The 27,789-nt window shown below is 49.8% G+C and overlaps 1 protein-coding gene across 2 annotated transcripts in view; it reads right to left on the reverse strand.

Annotated features, from left to right (window-relative positions):
* Nucleotides 1–1,964: 1,964 nt before the first annotated feature.
* Nucleotides 1,965–27,789, reverse strand: part of LOC148453839 (phospholipase A2 inhibitor and Ly6/PLAUR domain-containing protein-like) — a 265,027-nt gene continuing 239,202 nt past the window's right edge. For both annotated transcript variants that reach the window (XM_088461622.1, XM_088461623.1), the window contains 2 exons: nucleotides 7,719–7,865; nucleotides 1,965–2,333 (listed from right to left, as the gene is read on the reverse strand). In XM_088461622.1, coding sequence (XP_088317748.1) covers nucleotides 2,149–2,333; nucleotides 7,719–7,865 — 332 coding nt within the window. In that variant the 3' untranslated portion in view covers nucleotides 1,965–2,148. The remainder of the gene's footprint in view (nucleotides 2,334–7,718; nucleotides 7,866–27,789) is intronic.

The following is a 27,789-nucleotide window of genomic DNA, read 5'->3' on the forward strand; positions in this document are numbered from 1 at the left end:
GTCAGTGAGTAAGGAATACACCTGTTCACCTGCTGGGCATTCTGGAAAACGTGAACTGTTAGTAGCTCTCGAGGACTGAGGTTGGCTACCCCTGGTTTAGAGCGTCAGACAAACAATCAATACTTTCACAGCCAATCAGCTCCCAACTGTCATCTCATAGGCTGTGTTTGAAAAATGACAGTTGGGAGCTGATTGGCTGGCACCTTATCACTTTCTTATCACTTTTCACTCTGGGGGAGATGTATTAACGGCAAAATGCGGTAAAACCCCCGAAAATGCAGTTTTCGGTGGTTTTACCGCATTCCCCGTATGTATTAAGCAGCAGAATGCGCTGCATTCTGCTGCTTCGCGTCGCTAGGAAACGCCACCTTCACGTGGCGTTACACAATAGAAGCCTATGGGTTTTTAGCGCGATGCTCGGGGCTGGGAGGGATCCGATCGGATCCCTCCCATGAGCCCCCGCGGCCCGCGGCCTTCTGCGCATGCGCAGAAGGACTTCTGGGTGTTCAACCCGGAAGTCCCTCTGCCCGGCAGCATTGCAAAGGACAGCTCCCATCGAGAGAGCTGTCCTTTGCGAAATCCTTGGTACATACCGCGATAATGAACCGCGGTATGTACGCGAAGTCGGGGGGGATGTACCGCAACGGCGATGTCGCCGTTAATACATCTCCCCCTCTGTCTCCTAACACTGCTTAGTAAATAGACCCCTAAATCTGAAGTCTCTCCTCGTCTCTTGGGTCGTCGATGAGCAGCTAACAGCCGCCTCAGGTACCTGCAGCACAACGGGGTCTTGCTTTGCAACCGTTACCTCGAGTAACTGCATAGTAATCATGCGTACAGGGCCTTTTATCAACTTGCTCTCTTCCTCATGGCCATTCCAAAATAGCCCCTGGTCTCACACGTTGGCTTCCTACTGTATATCCCCCAATGAATAACAGGGCTGCTTCTCCCTTATTTAAGGCCCTGTTGTAAAGTCTTGTTCTCATGACCCAAAAGGGCCATTCTGCCTGGATGGAGCCATAATTTCCCCATTACAGGGACAGTTCATACAGACCTATACCAGCGAAACTACATGGTCTAAAAGCACTTTTTTTCTAATAAAATACATTTGTTTATAAATTGAGACATTCATGACTTTTATTACTGGCACAGATTTCTCAAAAGACGGGAGCACCTAATTCCGAAGTACCACACCTGCCATTGGTCCTAATACGCACAGTGACGGAAATGCTGTGTCCTAAGATGCTGTGAGTGGGCGTCTCAGATGCTGCAATAACATAAAGATGTACACACGATTGCGGCAAATGGTGCAGCTCCGGCCGTGGCTGTGTCCACCTCAAAATCAGGCCCACAATGTCTTCTGGGGTTATTCTGTAGTGTGATTGACATGATCATTAAGAAACGGCTGGTATATAGCGGGTAAAAAGCGGCTGGTATATAGCAGGTAAGAAGCAGTTGGTATATAGCGGGTAAGAAGCGGCTGGTATATAGCGGGTAAGAAGCGGTTGGTATATAGCAGCTAAGAAGTGGCTGGTATATGGCTAGCTAAGAAGCGGGTGGTATATAGCTGGCTAAGAAGCGGCTGGTATATGGCTAGCTAAGAAGCGGGTGGTATATGGTGGGTAGGAATCGGCTGGTATATAGAGGCTAAGAAGCGGTTGGTATATAGAGGCTAAGATGTGGTTGCTATATAGCGGGTAAGAAGCGGCTGGTATATAGCGGCTTAGAAGCGGCTGGTATATAGCGGGTAAGAAGCGGTTGGTATATAGCGGGTAAGAAGCGGTTGGTATATAGAGGCTAAGAAGCAGTTGGTATATAGAGGCTAAGAAGCGGTTGGTATATAGAGGCTAAGAAGTGGTTGCTATATAGCGGGTAAGAAGCGGCTGGTATATAGCGGCTTAGAAGCGGCTGGTATATAGCGGGTAAGAAGCGGTTGGTATATAGCGGGTAAGAAGCGGTTGGTATATAGAGGCTAAGAAGCAGTTGGTATATAGCGGGTAAGAAGCGGTTGGTATATAGCGGGTAAGAAGCAGTTGGTATATAGCGGGTAAGAAGCGGTTGGTATATAGCGGGTAAGAAGCGGTTGGTATATAGAGGCTAAGAAGCGGTTGGTATATAGAGGCTAAGAAGCGGTTGGTATATAGCTGGCTAAGAAGTGGTTGGCGAGTTATACTGTATATATGTTATACAGAGTCCGGCAGCGATGAGGATCAGGGGGATTGGAACACTCTGACTCCCTCTGACAGTCCCGTCTGTGCACAGGGTGAGAGTCCTCTGCTGGGGGTCAATGTTGCAGACCGTCTTAGTCGCACACCCGGCCATAGAGATGGACACTGAGGGGAGAGAATTCAGAGATTCAGCATTGGGAGGTTCTTACAGTATATTGTGCTCCAGCCGCATTATAGGAAGCCCTCTCTATCCAATGGTTACAGTATATCAGTGTATCCAATGGTAAGATATATCAGTGTATCCAATAGTAACAGTATATCAGTGTATCCAATGGTAACAATATATCAGTGTATCCAATAGCAACAATATATCAGTGTATCCAATGGTAACAATATATCAGTGTATCCAATGGTAACAGTATATCAGTGTATCCAATGGTAACAATATATCAGTGTATCCAATGGTAACGGTACATCAGTGTAGCCAATGGTAACGGTACATCAGTGTAGCCAATGGTAACGGTATATCAGTGTATCCAATGGTAACAGTATATCAGTGTATCCAATGGTAACGGTATATCAGTGTATCCAATGGTTACAGTATATCAGTGTAGCCAATGGTTACAGTATATCTGTGTATCCAATGGTTACAGTATATCAGTGTATCCAATGGTAACAGTATATCAGTGTATCCAGTGGTTACAGTATATCAGAGTATCCAGTGGTTACAGTATATCAGTGTATCCAATGTTAACAGTATATCAGTGTATCCAATGGTAACAGTATATCAGTGTATCCAATGGTAACAGTATATCAGTGTATCCAGTGGTTACAGTATATCAGTGTATCCTATGGTGACAGTATATCAGTGTATCCAATGGTGACAATATATCAGTGTATCCAATGGTAACAGTATATCAGTGTATCCAATGGTTACAGTATATCAGTGTATCCAATGGTTACAGTATATCAGTGTATCCAGTGGTAACAGTATATCAGTGTATCCAATGGTTACAGTATATCAGTGTATCCTATGGTGACAGTATATCAGTGTATCCAATGGTAACAGTATATCAGTGTATCCAATGGTAACAGTATATCAGTGTATCCAATGGTTACAGTATATCAGTGTATCCAGTGGTAACAGTATATCAGTGTATCCAATGGTAACAGTATATCAGTGTATCCAATGGTAACAGTATATCAGTGTATCCAGTGGTTACAGTATATCAGAGTATCCAATGGTTACAGTATATCAGTGTATCCAATGGTTACAGTATATCAGTGTATCCAATGGTAACAGTATATCAGTGTATCCAGTGGTTACAGTATATCAGTGTATCCTATGGTGACAGTATATCAGTGTATCCAATGGTAACAATATATCAGTGTATCCAATGGTAACAGTATATCAGTGTATCCAATGGTTACAGTATATGAGTGTATCCAATGGTTACAGTATATCAGTGTATCCAGTGGTAACAGTATATCAGTGTATCCAATGGTTACAGTATATCAGTGTATCCTATGGGGACAGTATATCAGTGTATCCAATGGTAACAATATATCAGTGTATCCAATGGTAACAGTATATCAGTGTATCCAATGGTTACAGTATATCAGTGTATCCAATGGTTACAGTATATCAGTGTATCCAGTGGTAACAGTATATCAGTGTATCCAATGGTTACAGTATATCAGTGTATCCAATGGTTACAGTATATCAGTGTATCCAATGGTAACAGTATATCAGTGTATCCTATGGTAACAGTATATCAGTGTATCCAATGGTAACAGTATATCAGTGTATCCAATGGTAACAGTATATCAGTGTATCCAATGGTAACAGTATATCAGTGTATCCAATGGTTACAGTATATCAGTGTATCCAATGGTAACAGTATATCAGTGTACCACATTACCACATCCCATCCTGGCTGAGCTGTTACTGGAACGGATGCATGAAATACAATAATACAGCCATAACATTAATAACATTCATATATTTCCATTGTAGGACACATAGATTCTCAGTCACAGGCTCAGGGGCTGCCGGCAGCCGTGGAACCACATTTACTACAGTCTGCTAATGTGAGATCAAGCGGAGGCTCCTACCCTCTTATATACGGGGGGGGGGGGGCTGTAAATGTGTAAAATGTAATTTGAAAGCTCTCCATTGTATCTGTGCAAAGAGATCCATCAGAATCAGCCCCATTGTTCCAAAATGTTGACGTATTTCAGTCAGTAATGTAGTTATTGAATTTGCGCATTTGGTGGCAGCTAAGCTGAGAGATCAGCATTACACAGACAGTGACCGGCTTCAGTGATGGACGGCTGTGCAATATTGTCCATCTCCGATACAAATGCAGAAGGAGGCGTGAGGCATGAGGAGGAGTCCGGCAGAAAGAGGAGTCCGGCAGAAAGAGGAGTCCGGCAGAAGGAGGTGTCAGGCAGAAGGAGGTGTCAGGCATGAGGAAGAGTCAGGCAGAAGGAGGTGTCAGGCAGAAAGAGGAGTCAGGCAGAAAGAGGAGTCAGGCATGAGGAAGAGTCAGGCAGAAGGAGGTGTCAGGCAGAAGGAGTTGTCAGGCAGAAAGAGGAGTCAGGCAGAAAGAGGAGTCAGGCATGAGGAAAAGTCAGGCAGAAAGAGGAGTCAGGCAGAAAGAGGAGTCAGGCAGAAGGAGGAGTCAGGCACAAAGAGGAGTCAGGCAGAAAGAGGAGTCAGGCAGAAGGAGGAGTCAGGCATGAGGAAGAGTCAGGCACAAAGAGGAGTCAGGCAGAAAGAGGAGTCAGGCAGAAGGAGGAGTCAGGCATGAGGAAGAGTCAGGCACAAAGAGGAGTCAGGCAGAAAGAGGAGTCAGGCAGAAGGAGGAGTCAGGCATGAGGAAGAGTCAGGCAGAAAGAGGAGTCAGGCATGAGGAAGAGTCAGGCAGAAAGAGGAGTCAGGCAGAAAGAGGAGTCAGGCATGAGGAAGAGTCAGGCAGAAAGAGGAGTCAGGCAGAAAGAGGAGTCAGGCATGAGGAAGAGTACGGCAGAAGGAGGAGTCAGGCATGAGGAAGAGTCCGGCAGAAGGAGGAGTCAGGCAGAAGGAGGTGTCTGACACCTCATTGCTGCATCTGTGTGATTCCAGCACTGCGACTGCCGTCATAGGTGGGGGATCACCATAGCAACTGTTACATCCAATGATCACGATGGTTGCTCCTTAGGTCAGGCTGCGTGTGCTGGTCATTTAAAAGGCCAGAAATCTGTGTCCGCCGATACAGACCCTGGCCTTGTCCCTCCCATAAAATGGTGAAAAGGCACGCCATCGCTCCACCCCCCAAACACCACAGTATGTCAACCATTCTGCACATGTGCCACTAAATAAACCACTAAATAGACCGTAACCAGATACACCACAAAATAAACTGTATCACTAAATACACCCCACCACTAAATACACCCCACCACTAAATACACCACTAAATACACCCACTACTAAATACACCACTAAATACACCCCACCACTAAATACACCACAAAATACACCACTAAATACACCACTAAATACAACATGTCACTACATACACTACAAAATAAACTATCACTAAGTACACTTCACCACTAACTACACCACTAAATACACTGTGCTACTAAATACATCCCACCTATGACATCAATACGTTAGGTAAAGAGGGAAATCAGGGAAACGCTGGGAGACCTGAGCAGAGGTGCGTTGGAATTGATCCGAAATGTATATCAATATATATGTAATAATGCTATAGTTATCCACAATCGCAGAGGAAATTACTATGAATAAACAATAGTCCCTCATATGGAGGTGCTCCCCTGAGTGTACATATGGAGGTGCTCCCCTGAGTGTACATATAGAGGTGCTCCCCTGAAGGTACATATAGAGGTGCTCCCCTGAGTGTACATATGGAGGTGCTCCCCTGAGTGTACATATAGAGGTGCTCCCCTGAAGGTACATATAGAGGTGCTCCCCTGAGTGTACATATGGAGGTGCTCCCCTGAGTGTACATATGGAGGTGCTCCCCTGAGTGTACATATGGAGGTGCTCCCCTGAGGGTACATATGGAGGTGCTCCCCTGAAGGTACATATAGAGGTGCTCCCTTGAGTGTACATATGGAGGTGCTCCCCTGAGGGTACATATGGAGGTGCTCCCCTGAGTGTACATATGGAGGTGCTCCCCTGAGTGTACATATGGAGGTGCTCCCCTGAGTGTACATATGGAGGTGCTCCCCTGAGTGTACATATGGAGGTGCTCCCCTGAGTGTACATATGGAGGTGCTCCCCTGAGTGTACATATGGAGGTGCTCCCCTGAGTGTACATATGGAGGTGCTCCCCTGAGTGTACATATGGAGGTGCTCCCCTGAGGGTACATATGGAGGTGCTCCCCTGAGTGTACATATGGAGGTGCTCCCCTGAGTGTACATATGGAGGTGCTCCCCTGAGTGTACATATGGAGGTGCTCCCCTGAGTGTACATATGGAGGTGCTCCCCTGAGTGTACATATGGAGGTGCTCCCCTGAGTGTACATATGGAGGTGCTCCCCTGAGTGTACATATGGTAATGTTAAGAAGACAAAAGAAGAAAAGGAACTCTCATCTTTGCTGGGGGCACTCTTAGACAAAATAATCAAATATAACTTTTATTATGTATGATAAAATTATCTTAACAACAAACAACGTACAACACATAAAGTATCAAACTATGATACAGCGAAAATATGAATAATAAATAGTATGATATTACTGAGTGTTAATAATCAGTAGTATAGGCAGCTCTCTGTATATAATCCGTAGTAAGAAAATATATAATACCTGGTAATTGCTTAGTTACCTAGTATAGTCTTCTAATAGACCAACATGTAGTCTCTTTAGCGCTCACTACTTCTTATCTCCAACATATAACTACATATACATTTATATACAATAAAATATAGTGATAGCATCCACCAATGGTACAATATGTATTGCCGTCCATTAATACCTGCAATAAATCAATACAAATAAATGTTTCAGCAGAACATACTGTGGTATAGGTTATTAGTACAGGTAATTGTATGTCTGCTACACAATATCAGCCTATAGCCACAAAAACAATTTATATACCAATCAGAGCGGATCAATAGATGACATTGCAAACAATGCAAAAAGGATGGTCTAATGTATCAAAGTATCATGTAATAGTTATGGTGGTTGCTATACAAAAATAGTTATTGGTTATATATATATATATATATATATATATATATATATACATATATATATAGAAAAATAGCTTTTGCCAAAAATATGGTAGTGTGTAGAGGTCCATCATTTGATACTTTATTACGTATTGTACATTGTTTGTTTGTTGTTAGGATCACTTTAACATTCATAATAAAAGTTACATTTGATGATTTTGTCAAAGAGTGCCCCCAGCAAAGATGAGAGTTCCTTTATTTCTTTTGTCTTCTTAGCCCTATAGAGTACATCAGGTCTGTACAGGAGCTTTATGTTATAATAGAATTATGCACTTACCATCCCCTAGGAGATGCTGTACTCACCATTTTCATCCATGTGCTTGTTGGAGTATAAGAAACAGTGCGACTCGTTGCCCCTGCAATGTACAGGTATAAAATCCTTGCAAGAGTCAGACGTGAGCTGAAAACAGCCAGGACAAATGAGGCCATTCTCAGAGGCTTCAGGAACAACTAAGAAATGAGAGAAATACACAGGGGTGACGTTACAGCACAGCGACTCACAGTGAGGAGAGAGAAATACGCAGGGGTGATGTTACAGCACAGCGGCTCGCAGTGAGGAGAGAGAAATACACAGGGGTGACATTACAGCACAGCGGCTCACAGTGAGGAGATAGAAATACACAGGGGTGACGTTACAGCACAGCGACTCACAGTGAGGAGAGAGAAATACACAGGGATGACGATACAGCACAGCGGCTCACAGTAAGGAGAGAGAAATACACAGGGATGACGTTACAGCACAGCGGCTCACAGTGAGGAGAGAGAAATACACAGGGGTGAGGTTACAGCACAGCGGCTCACAGTGAGGAGAGAGAAATACACAGGGATGACGTTACAGCACAGCGGCTCACAGTGAAGAGAGAGAAATACACAGGGGTGACTTTACAGCACAGCGACTCACAGTGAGGAGAGAGAAATACACAGGGATGACGTTACAGCACAGCGGCTCACAGTGAAGAGAGAGAAATACACAGGGGTAACGTTACAGCACAGCGGCTCACAGAGAGGAGAGAGAAATACACAGGGGTGACATTACAGCACAGCAACTCACAGTAAAGAGATGGAAATACACAGGGGTGAGGTTACAGCACAGCGCTCACAGTGAGGAGAGAGAAATACACAGGGGTGACGTTACAGCACAGCGGCTCACAGTGATTAGAGAGAAATACACAGGGATGACGTTACAGCACAGCGGCTCACAGTGAAGAGAGAGAAATAGACAGGGCTAACGTTACAGCACAGCGGCTCACAGAGAGGAGAGAGAAATACACAGGGGTGACATTACAGCACAGCAACTCACAGTAAGGAGAGAGAAATACACAGGGGTGAGGTTACAGCACAGCGCTCACAGTGAGGAGAGAGAAATACACAGGGGTGACATTACAGCACAGCGGCTCACAGTGAGGAGAGATAAATACACAGGGGTGACTTTAAAGCTCAGCAGCTCACAGTGAGGAGAAAGAAATACACAGGGGTGAGGTTACAGCACAGCGGCTCACAGTGAGGAGAGAGAAATACACAGGGCTGACGTTACAGCACAGCGGCTCGCAGTGAGGAGAGAGAAATACACAGGGGTGACATTACAGCACAGCGGCTCGCAGTGAGGAGAGAGAAATACACAGGGGTGACGTTACAGCACAGCGGCTCACAGTGAGGAGAGAGAAATACGCAGGGGTGATGTTACAGCACAGCGGCTCGCAGTGAGGAGATAGAAATACACAGGGGTGACGTTACAGCACAGCGGCTCACAGTGAAGAGAGAGAAATACACAGGGGTAACGTTACAGCACAGCGGCTCACAGTGAGGAGAGAGAAATACACAGGGGTGACGTTACAGCACAGCAACTCACAGTAAGGAGAGAGAAATACACAGGGGTGACGTTACAGCACAGCAACTCACAGTAAGGAGAGAGAAATACACTGGGGTGAGGTTACAGCACAGCGCTCACAGTGAGGAGAGAGAAATACACAGGGGTGACGTTACAGCACAGCGGCTCACAGTGATTAGAGAGAAATACACAGGGGTGACATTACAGCACAGCGGCTCACAGTGAGGAGAGAAAAATACACAGGGGTGACTTTAAAGCTCAGCGGCTCACAGTGAGGAGAGAGAAATACACAGGGGTGAGGATACAGCACAGCGGCTCACAGTGAGGAGAGAGAAATACACAGGGGTGACGTTACAGCACAGCGGCTCGCAGTGAGGAAAGAAAAATACACAGGGGCGACATTACAGCACAGCGGCTCACAGTGAGGAGAGAGAAATACACAGGGGTGACGTTACAGCACAGCGGCTCACAGTGAGGAGAGAGAAATACGCAGGGGTGATGTTACAGCACAGCGGCTCGCAGTGAGGAGAAAGAAACACACAGGGGTGACATTACAGCACAGCGGCTCGCAGTGAGGAGAGAGAAATACACAGGCGTGACGTTACAGCACAGCGGCTCACAGTGAGGAGAGAGAAATACGCAGGGGTGATGTTACAGCACAGCGGCTCGCAGTGAGGAGAAAGAAATACACAGGGGTTACATTACAGCACAGCGGCTCGCAGTGAGGAGAGAGAAATACACAGGGGTGACGTTACAGCACAGCGGCTCACAGTGAGGAGAGAGAAATAGACAGGGGTGATGTTACAGCACAGCGGCTCACAGTAAGGAGAGAGAAATACACAGGGATGACGTTACAGCACAGCGGCTCACAGTGAGGAGAGAGAAATACACAGGGGTGAGGTTACAGCACAGCGGCTCGCAGTGAGGAGAGCGAAATACACAGGGATGACGTTACAGCACAGCGGCTCGCAGTGAGGAGAGAGAAATACACAGGGGTGAGGTTACAGCACAGCGGCTCGCAGTGAGGAGAGAGAAATACACAGGGGTGACGTTACAGCACAGCGGCTCACAGTGATTAGAGAGAAATACACAGGGGTGACATTACAGCACAGCGGCTCACAGTGAGGAGAGAAAAATACACAGGGGTGACTTTAAAGCTCAGCGGCTCACAGTGAGGAGAGAGAAATACACAGGGGTGAGGATACAGCACAGCGGCTCACAGTGAGGAGAGAGAAATACACAGGGGTGACGTTACAGCACAGCGGCTCGCAGTGAGGAAAGAAAAATACACAGGGGCGACATTACAGCACAGCGGCTCACAGTGAGGAGAGAGAAATACACAGGGGTGACGTTACAGCACAGCGGCTCACAGTGAGGAGAGAGAAATACGCAGGGGTGATGTTACAGCACAGCGGCTCGCAGTGAGGAGAAAGAAACACACAGGGGTGACATTACAGCACAGCGGCTCGCAGTGAGGAGAGAGAAATACACAGGCGTGACGTTACAGCACAGCGGCTCACAGTGAGGAGAGAGAAATACGCAGGGGTGATGTTACAGCACAGCGGCTCGCAGTGAGGAAAGAAAAATACACAGGGGCGACATTACAGCACAGCAGCTCACAGTGAGGAGAGAGAAATACACAGGGGTGACGTTACAGCACAGCGGCTCACAGTGAGGAGAGAGAAATACGCAGGGGTGATGTTACAGCACAGCGGCTCGCAGTGAGGAGAAAGAAACACACAGGGGTGACATTACAGCACAGCGGCTCGCAGTGAGGAGAGAGAAATACACAGGCGTGACGTTACAGCACAGCGGCTCACAGTGAGGAGAGAGAAATACGCAGGGGTGATGTTACAGCACAGCGGCTCGCAGTGAGGAGAAAGAAATACACAGGGGTTACATTACAGCACAGCGTCTCGCAGTGAGGAGAGAGAAATACACAGGGGTGACGTTACAGCACAGCGGCTCACAGTGAGGAGAGAGAAATAGACAGGGGTGATGTTACAGCACAGCGGCTCACAGTAAGGAGAGAGAAATACACAGGGATGACGTTACAGCACAGCGGCTCACAGTGAGGAGAGAGAAATACACAGGGGTGAGGTTACAGCACAGCGGCTCGCAGTGAGGAGAGCGAAATACACAGGGATGACGTTACAGCACAGCGGCTCGCAGTGAGGAGAGAGAAATACACAGGGGTGAGGTTACAGCACAGCGGCTCGCAGTGAGGAGAGAGAAATACACAGCGGTGATATTACAGCACAGCGACTCACAGTGAGGAGAGAGAAATACACAGGGGTGACATTACAGCACAGCGGCTCACAGTGAGGAGAGAGAAATACACAGGGGTGAGGTTACAGCACAGCGACACACAGTGACGAGATAGAAATACACAGGGGTGATGTTACAGCCCAGCGGCTCGCAGTGAGGAGAGAGAAATACACAGGGGTGACGTTACAGCACAGCGGCTCGCAGTGAGGAGAGAAAAATACACAGGGGTGACTTTACAGCACAGCGACTCACAGTGAGGAGAGAGAAATACACAGGGATGACGTTACATCACAGCGGCTCACAGTGAAGAGAGAGAAATACACAGGGGTAATGTTACAGCACAGCGTCTCACAGAGAGGAGAGAGAAATACACAGGGGTGACATTACAGCACAGCGGCTCACAGTGAGGAGAGAGAAATACACAGGGGTGACGTTACAGCACAGCAACTCACAGTAAGAAGAGAGAAATACACAGGGGTGACGTTACAGCACAGCAACTCACAGTAAGGAGAGATAAATACACAGGGGTGAGGTTACAGCACAGCGCTCACAGTGAGGAGAGAGAAATACACAGGGGTGACGTTACAGCACAGCGGCTCACAGTGATTAGAGAGAAATACACAGGGGTGACATTACAGCACAGCAGCTCACAGTGAGGAGAGAGAAATACACAGGGGTGAGGTTTCAGCACAGCGGCTCACAGTGAGGAGAGAGAAATACACAGGGCTGACGTTACAGCACAGCGACTCGCAGTGAGGAGAGAGAAATACACAGGGGTGAGGTTACAGCACAGCGGCTCGCAGTGAGGATAGAGAAATACACAGGGGTGACGTTACAGCACAGCGGCTCACAGTGAGGAGAGAGAAATACGCAGGGGTGATGTTACAGCACAGCGGCTCGCAGTGAGGAGAAAGAAATACACAGGGGTTACATTACAGCACAGCGGCTCGCAGTGAGGAGAGAGAAATACACAGGGGTGACGTTACAGCACAGCGGCTCACAGTGAGGAGAGAGAAATACACAGGGGTGACGTTACAGCACAGCGGCTCACAGTAAGGAGAGAGAAATACACAGGGATGACGTTACAGCACAGCGGCTCACAGTGAGGAGAGAGAAATACACAGGGGTGAGGTTACAGCACAGCGGCTCGCAGTGAGGAGAGCGAAATACACAGGGATGACGTTACAGCACAGCGGCTCGCAGTGAGGAGAGAGAAATACACAGGGGTGACATTACAGCACAGCGGCTCACAGTGAGGAGAGAGAAATACACAGGGGTGAGGTTACAGCACAGCGACACACAGTGACGAGATAGAAATACACAGGGGTGATGTTACAGCCCAGCGGCTCGCAGTGAGGAGAGAGAAATACACAGGGGTGACGTTACAGCACAGCGGCTCGCAGTGAGGAGAGAAAAATACACAGGGGTGACTTTACAGCACAGCGACTCACAGTGAGGAGAGAGAAATACACAGGGATGACGTTACATCACAGCGGCTCACAGTGAAGAGAGAGAAATACACAGGGGTAATGTTACAGCACAGCGTCTCACAGAGAGGAGAGAGAAATACACAGGGGTGACATTACAGCACAGCGGCTCACAGTGAGGAGAGAGAAATACACAGGGGTGACGTTACAGCACAGCAACTCACAGTAAGGAGAGAGAAATACACAGGGGTGACGTTACAGCACAGCGACTCGCAGTGAGGAGAGAGAAATACACAGGGGTGAGGTTACAGCACAGCGGCTCGCAGTGAGGATAGAGAAATACACAGGGGTGACGTTACAGCACAGCGGCTCACAGTGAGTTGAGAGAAATACACAGGGGTGAGGTTGCAGCACAGCGGCTCACAGTGAGGAGAGAGAAATACACAGGGTTGAATTTAAAGCTCAGCAGCTCACAGTGAGGAGAGAGAAATACACAGGGGTGAGGTTTCAGCACAGCGGCTCACAGTGAGGAGAGAGAAATACACAGGGCTGACTTTACAGCACAGCGACTCGCAGTGAGGAGAGAGAAATACACAGGGGTGAGGTTACAGCACAGCGGCTCGCAGTGAGGATAGAGAAATACACAGGGGTGACGTTACAGCACAGCGGCTCACAGTGAGTTGAGAGAAATACACAGGGGTGAGGTTGCAGCACAGCGGCTCGCAGTGAGGAGAGAGAAATACACAGAGGTGAGGTTACAGCACAGCGACTCACAGTGAGGAGAGAGAAATACACAGGGGTGACGTTACAGCACAGCGGCTCGCAGTGAGGAGAGAGAAATACACAGGGATGACGTTACAGCACAGCGGCTCACAGTGAGGATAGAGAAATACACAGGGCTGACTTTACAGCACAGCGACTCGCAGTGAGGAGAGAGAAATACACAGGGGTGACGTTACAGCACAGCGACTCACAGTGACGAGAGAGAAATACACAGGGGTGACGTTACAGCACTGCGGCTCGAAGTGAGGAGAGAGAAATACACAGGGGTGACGTTACAGCACAGCGGCTCACAGTGAGGAGAGAGAAATACACAGAGGTGAGGTTACAGCACAGCGGCTCACAGTGACGAGAGAGAAATACACAGGGGTGACATTACAGCACAGCGGCTCACAGTGAGGAGAGAGAAATACACAGGGGTGACGTTACAGCACTGCGGCTCGCAGTGAGGAGAGAGAAATACACAGGGGTGATGTTACAGCACTGCGGCTCGCAGTGAGGAGAGAGAAATACACAGAGGTGATGTTACAGCACAGCGGCTTGCAGTGAGGAGAGAGAAATACACAGGGTTGACATTACAGCACAGCGGCTCACAGTGAGGAGAGAGAAATACACAGGGGTGATGTTACAGCACGGTAGCTCACAGTGAGGAGAGAGAAATACACAGGGTGATGTTACAGCACAGCGGCTCGCAGTGAGGAGTGAGAAATACACAGGGGTGACATTACAGCACAGCGGCTCACAGTGAGGAGAGATAAATACACAGGGGTAACGTTACAGCACAGTGACTCACATAGAGGAGAGAGAAATACACAGGGGTAACGTTACAGCACAGCGGCTCACAGTGAGGAGAGAGAAATACACAGGGCTGACGTTACAGCACAGCGACTCGCAGTGAGGAGAGAGAAATACACAGGGGTGAGGTTACAGCACAGCGGCTCACAGTGAGTTGAGAGAAATACACAGGGGTGAGGTTGCAGCATAGCGACTCACAGTGACAAGAGAGAAATACACAGGGGGGACGTTACAGCACAGCGGCTCGCAGTGAGGAGAGAGAAATACACAGGGATGACGTTACAGCACAGCGACTCACAGTGAGGAGAGAGAAATACACAGGGGCGACGTTACAGCACAGTGGCTCACAGTGAGGAGAGAGAAATACACAGGGGTTAGGTTACAGCACAGCGACTCGCAGTGAGGAGAGAGAAATACACAGGGGTGACGTTAGAGCACAGCGGCTCACAGTGAGGAGAGAGAAATACACAGAGGTGAGGTTACAGCACAGCGAGTCACAGTGATGAGAGAGAAATACACAGGGGTGACTTTACAGCACAGCGGCTCACAGTGAGGAGAGAGAAATACACAGGGGTGACGTTACAGCACAGCGGCTCGCAGTGAGGAGAGAGAAATACACAGGGGTGACGTTACAGCACAGCGGCTCACAGTGAGGAGAGAGAAATACACAGAGGTGAGGTTACAGCACAGCGGCTCACAGTGACGAGAGAGAAATACACAGGGGTGACATTACAGCACTGCGGCTCGCAGTGAGGAGAGAGAAATACACAGGGGTGATGTTACAGCACTGCGGCTCGCAGTGAGGAGAGAGAAATACACAGGGGTGACGATACAGCACAGCGGCTCACAGTGAGGAGAGAGAAATACACAGGGGTGATGTTACAGCACGGTAGCTCACAGTGAGGAGAGAGAAATACACAGGGGTGATGTTACAGCACAGCGGCTCGCAGTGAGGAGAGAGAAATACACAGGGGTGACATTACAGCACAGCGGCTCACAGTGAGGAGAGATAAATACACAGGGGTAACGTTACAGCACAGCGACTCACATAGAGGAGAGAGAAATACACAGGGGTGACTTTACAGCACAGCGGCTCACAGTGCGGAGAGAGAAATACACAGGGATGATGTTACAGCACAGCGGCTCGCAGTGAGGAGAGAGAAATACACAGGTGTGTTTTTACAGCACAGCGGCTCGCAGTGAGGAGAGAGAAATACACAGGGGTGACGTTACAGCACAGCGGCTCGCAGTGAGGAGAGAGAAATACACAGGGGTGACGTTACAGCACAGCGGCTCGCAGTGAGGAGAGAGAAATACACAGGGGTGATGTTACAGCACAGCAGCTCACTGTGAGGAGAGAGAAATACACAGGGGTGACGTTACATCACAGCGGCTCACAGTGAGGAGAGAGAAATACACAGAGGTGAGGTTACAGCACAGCGGCTCGCAGTGAGGAGAGAGAAATACACAGGGGTGACGTTACAGCACAGCGGCTCACAGTGAGGAGAGAGAAATACACAGGGGTGACTTTACAGCACAGCGGCTCGCAGGGAGGAGAGAGAAATACACAGGGGTGACGTTACAGCACAGCGGCTCACAGTGAGGAGAGAGAAATACACAGGGGTGAGGTTACAGCACAGCGGCTCGCAGTGAGGAGAGAGAATTACACAGGGATGACATTACAGCACAGCGGCTCGCAGTGAGGAGAGAGAAATACACAGGGATGACATTACAGCACAGCGGCTCATAGAGAAGAGAGAGAAATACACAGGGGTAACTTTACAGCACAGTGGCTCACACTGCGGAGAGAGAAATACACAGGGATGACGTTACAGCACAGCGCTCACAGTGAGGAGAGAGAAATACACAGGGGTGACGTTACAGCACAGCGGCTCATAGTGAGGAGAGAGAAATACACAGGGGTGACGTTACAGCACAGCGGCTCACAGTGAGGAGAGTGAAATACACAGGGATGAGGTTACAGCACAGTGGCTCACAGAGAGGAGAGTGAAATACACAGGGATGACGTTACAGCACAGCGCTCACAGTGAGGAGAGAGAAATACACAGGGGAGACGTTACAGCACAGCGACTCCCAGTGAGGAGAGAGAAATACACAGAGGTGAGGTTACAGCACAGCGGCTCACAGTGACGAGAGAGAAATACACAGGGGTGACGTTACAGCACTGCGGCTCGCAGTGAGGAGAGAGAAATACACAGGGGTGATGTTACAGCACTGCGGCTCGCAGTGAGGAGAGAGAAATACACAGGGGTGACGATACAGCACAGCGGCTCACAGTGAGGAGAGAGAAATACACAGGGGTGATGTTACAGCATGGTAGCTCACAGTGAGGAGAGAGAAATACACAGGGGTGATGTTACAGCACAGCGGCTCGCAGTGAGGAGAGAGAAATACACAGGGGTGACATTACAGCACAGCGGCTCACAGTGAGGAGAGATAAATACACAGGGGTAACGTTACAGCACAGCGACTCACATAGAGGAGAGAGAAATACACAGGGGTGACTTTACAGCACAGCGGCTCACAGTGCGGAGAGAGAAATACACAGGGATGACATTACAGCACAGCGGCTCATAGAGAAGAGAGAGAAATACACAGGGATAACTTTACAGCACAGTGGCTCACACTGCGGAGAGAGAAATACACAGGGATGACGTTACAGCACAGCGCTCACAGTGAGGAGAGAGAAATACACAGGGGTGACGTTACAGCACAGCGGCTCACAGTGAGGAGAGTGAAATACACAGGGATGAGGTTACAGCACAGTGGCTCACAGAGAGGAGAGTGAAATACACAGGGATGTGGTTACAGCACAGCGGCTCGCAGTGAGGAGAGAGAAATACACAGGGGAGACGTTACAGCACAGCGACTCCCAGTGAGGAGAGAGAAATACACAGGGGTGACGTTACAGCACAGCGGCTCACAGTGAGGAGAGAGAAATACGCAGGGGTGATGTTACAGCACAGCGGCTCGCAGTGAGGAGAAAGAAATACACAGGGGTGACATTACAGCACAGCGGCTCGCAGTGAGGAGAGAGAAATACACAGAGGTGACGTTACAGCACAGCGGCTCACAGTGAGGAGAGAGAAATACGCAGGGGTGATGTTACAGCACAGCGGCTCGCAGTGAGGAGAAAGAAATACACAGGGGTGACGTTACAGCACAGCGGCTCACAGTAAGGAGAGAGAAATACACAGGGATGACGTTACAGCACAGCCGCTCACAGTGAGGAGAGAGAAATACGCAGGGGTGATGTTACAGCACAGCGGCTCGCAGTGAGGAGAAAGAAATACACAGGGGTGACGTTACAGCACAGCGGCTCACAGTGAGGAGATAGAAAAACACAGGGGTGACGTTACAGCACAGCGGCTCGCAGTGAGGAGAGAGAAATACACAGGGATGACGTTACAGCACAGCGGCTCACAGTAAGGAGAGAGAAATACACAGGGATGACGTTACAGCACAGCGGCTCACAGTGAGGAGAGAGAAATACACAGGGGTGAGGTTACAGCACAGCGGCTCGCAGTGAGGAGAGAGAAATACACAGGGGTGACGTTACAGCACAGCGACTCACAGTGAGGAGATAGAAATACACAGGGATGACGTTACAGCACAGCGGCTCACAGTGAAGAGAGAGAAATACACAGGGGTAACGTTACAGCACAGCGGCTCACAGAGAGGAGAGAGAAATACACAGGGGTGACATTACAGCACAGCAACTCACAGTAAGGAGAGAGAAATACACAGGGGTGTCGTTACAGCACAGCAACTCACAGTAAGGAGAGAGAAATACACAGGGGTGAGGTTACAGCACAGCGCTCACAGTGAGGAGAGAGAAATACACAGGGGTGACGTTACAGCACAGCGGCTCACAGTGATTAGAGAGAAATACACAGGGGTGACATTACAGCACAGCGGCTCACAGTGAGGAGAGATAAATACACAGGGGTGACTTTAAAGCTCAGCAGCTCACAGTGAGGAGAAAGAAATACATAGGGGTGAGGTTACAGCACAGCGGCTCACAGTGAGGAGAGAGAAATACACAGGGCTGACATTACAGCACAGCGACTCGCAGTGAGGAGAGAGAAATACACAGGGGTGAGGTTACAGCACAGCGGCTCGCAGTGAGGAGAGAGAAATACACAGGGGTGACGTTACAGCACAGCGGCTCACAGTGAGGAGAGAGAAATACACAGGGGTGAGGTTACAGCACAGCGACTCACAGTGACGAGAGAGAAATACACAGGGGTGACGTTACATCACTGCGGCTCGCAGTGAGGAGAGAGAAATACACAGGGGTGACGTTACAGCACAGCGGCTCACAGTGAGGAGAGAGAAATACACAGAGGTGAGGTTACAGCACAGCGGCTCACAGTGAGGAGAGCGAAATACACAGGGGTGATGTTACAGCACTGCTGCTCGCAGTGAGGAGAGAGAAATACACAGGGGTGATGTTACAGCACAGTGGCTTGCAGTGAGGAGAGAGAAATACACAGGGTTGACATTACAGCACAGCGGCTCGCAGTGAGGAGAGAGAAATACACAGGGGTGACGTTACAGCACAGCGGCTCACAGTGAGGAGAGAGAAATACACAGGGGTAACGTTACAGCACAGCGACTCACATAGAGGAGAGAGAAATACACAGGGGTGACTTTACAGCACAGCGGCTCACAGTGCGGAGAGAGAAATACACAGGGATGATGTTACAGCAAAGCGGCTCGCAGTGAGGAGAGAGAAATACACAGGGGTGACGTTACAGCACTGTGGCTCGCAGTGAGGAGAGAGAAATACACAGGGGTGACGTTACATCACAGCGGCTCACAGTGAGGAGAGAGAAATACACAGAGGTGAGGTTACAGCACAGCGGCTCGCAGTGAGGAGAGAGAAATACACAGGGGTGACGTTACAGCACAGCGGCAAACAGTGAGGAGAGAGAAATACACAGGGGTGACTTTACAGCACAGCGGCTCGCAGTGAGGAGAGAGAAATACACAGGGATGACATTACAGCACAGCGGCTCGCAGTGAGGAGAGAGAAATACACAGGGATGAATTTACAGCACAGCGGCTCATAGAGAAGAGAGAGAAATACACAGGGGTGACGTTAAAGCACAGCGACTCGCAGTGAGGAGAGAGAAATACACAGGGGTGACGTTACAGCACAGCGACTCCCAGAGAGGAGAGAGAAATACACAGGGGTGATGTTACAGCACAGCGGCTCACAGTGAGGAGAGAAAAATACACAGGGGTGACGTTACAGCACATCGCTCACAGTGAGGAGAGAGAAATACACAGGGGTGACGTTACAGCACAGCGGCTCACAGTGAGGAGAGAGAAATACACAGGGGTGACGTTACAGCACAGCGGCTCACAGTGAGGAGAGTGAAATACACAGGGATGAGGTTACAGCACAGTGGCTCACAGAGAGGAGAGTGAAATACACAGGGGTGACGTTACAGCACAGCGCTCACAGTGAGGAGAGAGAAATACACAGGGGAGACGTTACAGCACAGCGACTCCCAGTGAGGAGAGAGAAATACACAGGGGTGACGTTACAGCACTGCGGCTCGCAGTGAGGAGAGAGAAATACACAGGGGTGATGTTACAGCACTGCGGTTCGCAGTGAGGAGAGAGAAATACACAGGGGTGACGATACAGCACAGCGGCTCACAGTGAGGAGAGAGAAATACACAGGGGTGATGTTACAGCACGGTAGCTCACAGTGAGGAGAGAGAAATACACAGGGGTGATGTTACAGCACAGCGGCTCGCAGTGAGGAGAGAGAAATACACAGGGGTGACATTACAGCACAGCGGCTCACAGTGAGGAGAGATAAATACACAGGGGTAACGTTACAGCACAGCGACTCACATAGAGGAGAGAGAAATACACAGGGGTGACTTTACAGCACAGCGGCTCACAGTGCGGAGAGAGAAATACACAGGGATGATGTTACAGCACAGCGGCTCGCAGTGAGGAGAGAGAAATACACAGGTGTGTTTTTACAGCACAGCGGCTCGCAGTGAGGAGAGAGAAATACACAGGGGTGACGTTACAGCACAGCGGCTCGCAGTGAGGAGAGAGAAATACACAGGGGTGACGTTACAGCACAGCGGCTCGCAGTGAGGAGAGAGAAATACACAGGGGTGATGTTACAGCACAGCAGCTCGCAGTGAGGAGAGAGAAATACACAGGGGTGACGTTACATCACAGCGGCTCACAGTGAGGAGAGAGAAATACACAGAGGTGAGGTTACAGCACAGCGGCTCGCAGTGAGGAGAGAGAAATACACAGGGGTGACGTTACAGCACAGCGGCTCACAGTGAGGAGAGAGAAATACACAGGGGTGACTTTACAGCACAGCGGCTCGCAGGGAGGAGAGAGAAATACACAGGGGTGACGTTACAGCACAGCGGCTCACAGTGAGGAGAGAGAAATACACAGGGGTGAGGTTACAGCACAGCGGCTCGCAGTGAGGAGAGAGAATTACACAGGGATGACATTACAGCACAGCGGCTCGCAGTGAGGAGAGAGAAATACACAGGGATGACATTACAGCACAGCGGCTCATAGAGAAGAGAGAGAAATACACAGGGGTAACTTTACAGCACAGTGGCTCACACTGCGGAGAGAGAAATACACAGGGATGACGTTACAGCACAGCGCTCACAGTGAGGAGAGAGAAATACACAGGGGTGACGTTACAGCACAGCGGCTCACAGTGAGGAGAGAGAAATACACAGGGGTGACGTTACAGCACAGCGGCTCACAGTGAGGAGAGTGAAATACACAGGGATGAGGTTACAGCACAGTGGCTCACAGAGAGGAGAGTGAAATACACAGGGATGTGGTTACAGCACAGCGGCTCGCAGTGAGGAGAGAGAAATACACAGGGGAGACGTTACAGCACAGCGACTCCCAGTGAGGAGAGAGAAATACACAGGGGTGATGTTACAGCACAGCGGCTCGCAGTGAGGATAGAGAAATACACAGGGGTGACGTTACAGCACAGCGGCTCACAGTGAGGAGAGAGAAATACGCAGGGGTGATGTTACAGCACAGCGGCTCGCAGTGAGGAGAAAGAAATACACAGGGGTTACATTACAGCACAGCGGCTCGCAGTGAGGAGAGAGAAATACACAGGGGTGACGTTACAGCACAGCGGCTCACAGTGAGGAGAGAGAAATACACAGGGGTGACGTTACAGCACAGCGGCTCACAGTAAGGAGAGAGAAATACACAGGGATGACGTTACAGCACAGCGGCTCACAGTGAGGAGAGAGAAATACACAGGGGTGAGGTTACAGCACAGCGGCTCGCAGTGAGGAGAGCGAAATACACAGGGATGACGTTACAGCACAGCGGCTCGCAGTGAGGAGAGAGAAATACACAGGGGTGACATTACAGCACAGCGGCTCACAGTGAGGAGAGAGAAATACACAGGGGTGAGGTTACAGCACAGCGACACACAGTGACGAGATAGAAATACACAGGGGTGATGTTACAGCCCAGCGGCTCGCAGTGAGGAGAGAGAAATACACAGGGGTGACGTTACAGCACAGCGGCTCGCAGTGAGGAGAGAAAAATACACAGGGGTGACTTTACAGCACAGCGACTCACAGTGAAGAGAGAGAAATACACAGGGGTAATGTTACAGCACAGCGTCTCACAGAGAGGAGAGAGAAATACACAGGGGTGACATTACAGCACAGCGGCTCACAGTGAGGAGAGAGAAATACACAGGGGTGACGTTATAGCACAGCAACTCACAGTAAGGAGAGAGAAATACACAGGGGTGACGTTACAGCACAGCGACTCGCAGTGAGGAGAGAGAAATACACAGGGGTGAGGTTACAGCACAGCGGCTCGCAGTGAGGATAGAGAAATACACAGGGGTGACGTTACAGCACAGCGGCTCACAGTGAGTTGAGAGAAATACACAGGGGTGAGGTTGCAGCACAGCGGCTCACAGTGAGGAGAGAGAAATACACAGGGTTGAATTTAAAGCTCAGCAGCTCACAGTGAGGAGAGAGAAATACACAGGGGTGAGGTTTCAGCACAGCGGCTCACAGTGAGGAGAGAGAAATACACAGGGCTGACTTTACAGCACAGCGACTCGCAGTGAGGAGAGAGAAATACACAGGGGTGAGGTTACAGCACAGCGGCTCGCAGTGAGGATAGAGAAATACACAGGGGTGACGTTACAGCACAGCGGCTCACAGTGAGTTGAGAGAAATACACAGGGGTGAGGTTGCAGCACAGCGGCTCGCAGTGAGGAGAGAGAAATACACAGAGGTGAGGTTACAGCACAGCGACTCACAGTGAGGAGAGAGAAATACACAGGGGTGACGTTACAGCACAGCGGCTCACAGTGAGGAGAGAGAAATACACAGAGATGACGTTACAGCACAGCGGCTCACAGTGAGGATAGAGAAATACACAGAGGTGAGGTTACAGCACAGCGACTCACAGTGAGGAGAGAGAAGTACACAGGGGTAACATTACAGCACAGCGCTCACAGTGAGGAGAGAGAAATACACAGGGGTGACGTTACAGCACAGCGACTCACAGTGACGAGAGAGAAATACACAGGGGTGACGTTACAGCACTGCGGCTCGAAGTGAGGAGAGAGAAATACACAGGGGTGACGTTACAGCACAGCGGCTCACAGTGAGGAGAGAGAAATACACAGAGGTGAGGTTACAGCACAGCGGCTCACAGTGACGAGAGAGAAATACACAGGGGTGACATTACAGCACAGCGGCTCACAGTGAGGAGAGAGAAATACACAGGGGTGACGTTACAGCACTGCGGCTCGCAGTGAGGAGAGAGAAATACACAGGGGTGATGTTACAGCACTGCGGCTCGCAGTGAGGAGAGAGAAATACACAGAGGTGATGTTACAGCACAGCGGCTTGCAGTGAGGAGAGAGAAATACACAGGGTTGACATTACAGCACAGCGGCTCACAGTGAGGAGAGAGAAATACACAGGGGTGATGTTACAGCACGGTAGCTCACAGTGAGGAGAGAGAAATACACAGGGTGATGTTACAGCACAGCGGCTCGCAGTGAGGAGAGAGAAATACACAGGGGTGACATTACAGCACAGTGGCTCACAGTGAGGAGAGATAAATACACAGGGGTAACGTTACAGCACAGTGACTCACATAGAGGAGAGAGAAATACACAGGGGTAACGTTACAGCACAGCGGCTCACAGTGAGGAGAGAGAAATACACAGGGCTGACGTTACAGCACAGCGACTCGCAGTGAGGAGAGAGAAATACACAGGGGTGAGGTTACAGCACAGAGACTCACAGTGACAAGAGAGAAATACACAGGGGTGAGGTTGCAGCATAGCGACTCACAGTGACAAGAGAGAAATACACAGGGGGGACGTTACAGCACAGCGGCTCGCAGTGAGGAGAGAGAAATACACAGGGATGACGTTACAGCACAGCGACTCACAGTGAGGAGAGAGAAATACACAGGGGCGACGTTACAGCACAGCGGCTCACAGTGAGGAGAGAGAAATACACAGGGGTTAGGTTACAGCACAGCGACTCGCAGTGAGGAGAGAGAAATACACAGGGGTGACGTTAGAGCACAGCGGCTCACAGTGAGGAGAGAGAAATACACAGAGGTGAGGTTACAGCACAGCGAGTCACAGTGATGAGAGAGAAATACACAGGGGTGACTTTACAGCACAGCGGCTCACAGTGAGGAGAGAGAAATACACAGGGGTGACGTTACAGCACAGCGGCTCGCAGTGAGGAGAGAGAAATACACAGGGGTGACGTTACAGCACAGCGGCTCACAGTGAGGAGAGAGAAATACACAGAGGTGAGGTTACAGCACAGCGGCTCACAGTGACGAGAGAGAAATACACAGGGGTGACATTACAGCACTGCGGCTCGCAGTGAGGAGAGAGAAATACACAGGGGTGATGTTACAGCACTGCGGCTCGCAGTGAGGAGAGAGAAATACACAGGGGTGACGATACAGCACAGCGGCTCACAGTGAGGAGAGAGAAATACACAGGGGTGATGTTACAGCACGGTAGCTCACAGTGAGGAGAGAGAAATACACAGGGGTGATGTTACAGCACAGCGGCTCGCAGTGAGGAGAGAGAAATACACAGGGGTGACATTACAGCACAGCGGCTCACAGTGAGGAGAGATAAATACACAGGGGTAACGTTACAGCACAGCGACTCACATAGAGGAGAGAGAAATACACAGGGGTGACTTTACAGCACAGCGGCTCACAGTGCGGAGAGAGAAATACACAGGGATGATGTTACAGCACAGCGGCTCGCAGTGAGGAGAGAGAAATACACAGGTGTGTTTTTACAGCACAGCGGCTCGCAGTGAGGAGAGAGAAATACACAGGGGTGACGTTACAGCACAGCGGCTCGCAGTGAGGAGAGAGAAATACACAGGGGTGACGTTACAGCACAGCGGCTCGCAGTGAGGAGAGAGAAATACACAGGGGTGATGTTACAGCACAGCAGCTCGCTGTGAGGAGAGAGAAATACACAGGGGTGACGTTACATCACAGCGGCTCACAGTGAGGAGAGAGAAATACACAGAGGTGAGGTTACAGCACAGCGGCTCGCAGTGAGGAGAGAGAAATACACAGGGGTGACGTTACAGCACAGCGGCTCACAGTGAGGAGAGAGAAATACACAGGGGTGACTTTACAGCACAGCGGCTCGCAGGGAGGAGAGAGAAATACACAGGGGTGACGTTACAGCACAGCGGCTCACAGTGAGGAGAGAGAAATACACAGGGGTGACGTTACAGCACAGCGGCTCGCAGTGAGGAGAGAGAATTACACAGGGATGACATTACAGCACAGCGGCTCGCAGTGAGGAGAGAGAAATACACAGGGATGACATTACAGCACAGCGGCTCATAGAGAAGAGAGAGAAATACACAGGGGTAACTTTACAGCACAGTGGCTCACACTGCGGAGAGAGAAATACACAGGGATGACGTTACAGCACAGCGCTCACAGTGAGGAGAGAGAAATACACAGGGGTGACTTTACAGCACAGCGGCTCATAGTGAGGAGAGAGAAATACACAGGGGTGACGTTACAGCACAGCGGCTCACAGTGAGGAGAGTGAAATACACAGGGATGAGGTTACAGCACAGTGGCTCACAGAGAGGAGAGTGAAATACACAGGGATGACGTTACAGCACAGCGCTCACAGTGAGGAGAGAGAAATACACAGGGGAGACGTTACAGCACAGCGACTCACAGTGAGGAGAGAGAAATACACAGAGGTGAGGTTACAGCACAGCGGCTCACAGTGACGAGAGAGAAATACACAGGGGTGACGTTACAGCACTGCGGCTCGCAGTGAGGAGAGAGAAATACACAGGGGTGATGTTACAGCACTGCGGCTCGCAGTGAGGAGAGAGAAATACACAGGGGTGACGATACAGCACAGCGGCTCACAGTGAGGAGAGAGAAATACACAGGGGTGATGTTACAGCATGGTAGCTCACAGTGAGGAGAGAGAAATACACAGGGGTGATGTTACAGCACAGCGGCTCGCAGTGAGGAGAGAGAAATACACAGGGGTGACATTACAGCACAGCGGCTCACAGTGAGGAGAGATAAATACACAGGGGTAACGTTACAGCACAGCGACTCACATAGAGGAGAGAGAAATACACAGGGGTGACTTTACAGCACAGCGGCTCACAGTGCGGAGAGAGAAATACACAGGGATGACATTACAGCACAGCGGCTCATAGAGAAGAGAGAGAAATACACAGGGGTAACTTTACAGCACAGTGGCTCACACTGCGGAGAGAGAAATACACAGGGATGACGTTACAGCACAGCGCTCACAGTGAGGAGAGAGAAATACACAGGGGTGACGTTACAGCACAGCGGCTCACAGTGAGGAGAGTGAAATACACAGGGATGAGGTTACAGCACAGTGGCTCACAGAGAGGAGAGTGAAATACACAGGGATGTGGTTACAGCACAGCGGCTCGCAGTGAGGAGAGAGAAATACACAGGGGAGACGTTACAGCACAGCGACTCCCAGTGAGGAGAGAGAAATACACAGGGGTGACGTTACAGCACAGCGGCTCACAGTGAGGAGAGAGAAATACGCAGGGGTGATGTTACAGCACAGCGGCTCGCAGTGAGGAGAAAGAAATACACAGGGGTGACATTACAGCACAGCGGCTCGCAGTGAGGAGAGAGAAATACACAGAGGTGACGTTACAGCACAGCGGCTCGCAGTGAGGAGAGAGAAATACGCAGGGGTGATGTTACAGCACAGCGGCTCGCAGTGAGGAGAAAGAAATACACAGGGGTGACGTTACAGCACAGCGGCTCACAGTAAGGAGAGAGAAATACACAGGGATGACGTTACAGCACAGCCGCTCACAGTGAGGAGAGAGAAATACGCAGGGGTGATGTTACAGCACAGCGGCTCGCAGTGAGGAGAAAGAAATACACAGGGGTGACGTTACAGCACAGCGGCTCACAGTGAGGAGATAGAAAAACACAGGGGTGACGTTACAGCACAGCGGCTCGCAGTGAGGAGAGAGAAATACACAGGGATGACGTTACAGCACAGCGGCTCACAGTAAGGAGAGAGAAATACACAGGGATGACGTTACAGCACAGCGGCTCACAGTGAGGAGAGAGAAATACACAGGGGTGAGGTTACAGCACAGCGGCTCGCAGTGAGGAGAGAGAAATACACAGGGGTGACGTTACAGCACAGCGACTCACAGTGAGGAGAGAGAAATACACAGGGATGACGTTACAGCACAGCGGCTCACAGTGAAGAGAGAGAAATACACAGGGGTAACGTTACAGCACAGCGGCTCACAGAGAGGAGAGAGAAATACACAGGGGTGACATTACAGCACAGCAACTCACAGTAAGGAGAGAGAAATACACAGGGGTGTCGTTACAGCACAGCAACTCACAGTAAGGAGAGAGAAATACACAGGGGTGAGGTTACAGCACAGCGCTCACAGTGAGGAGAGAGAAATACACAGGGGTGACGTTACAGCACAGCGGCTCACAGTGATTAGAGAGAAATACACAGGGGTGACATTACAGCACAGCGGCTCACAGTGAGGAGAGATAAATACACAGGGGTGACTTTAAAGCTCAGCAGCTCACAGTGAGGAGAAAGAAATACATAGGGGTGAGGTTACAGCACAGCGGCTCACAGTGAGGAGAGAGAAATACACAGGGCTGACGTTACAGCACA

This window comes from Taudactylus pleione, unplaced genomic scaffold (assembly GCF_031769625.1).
Source record: "Taudactylus pleione unplaced genomic scaffold, aTauple2 ptg001082l, whole genome shotgun sequence".
Lineage (NCBI taxonomy): Eukaryota > Metazoa > Chordata > Amphibia > Anura > Myobatrachidae > Taudactylus > Taudactylus pleione.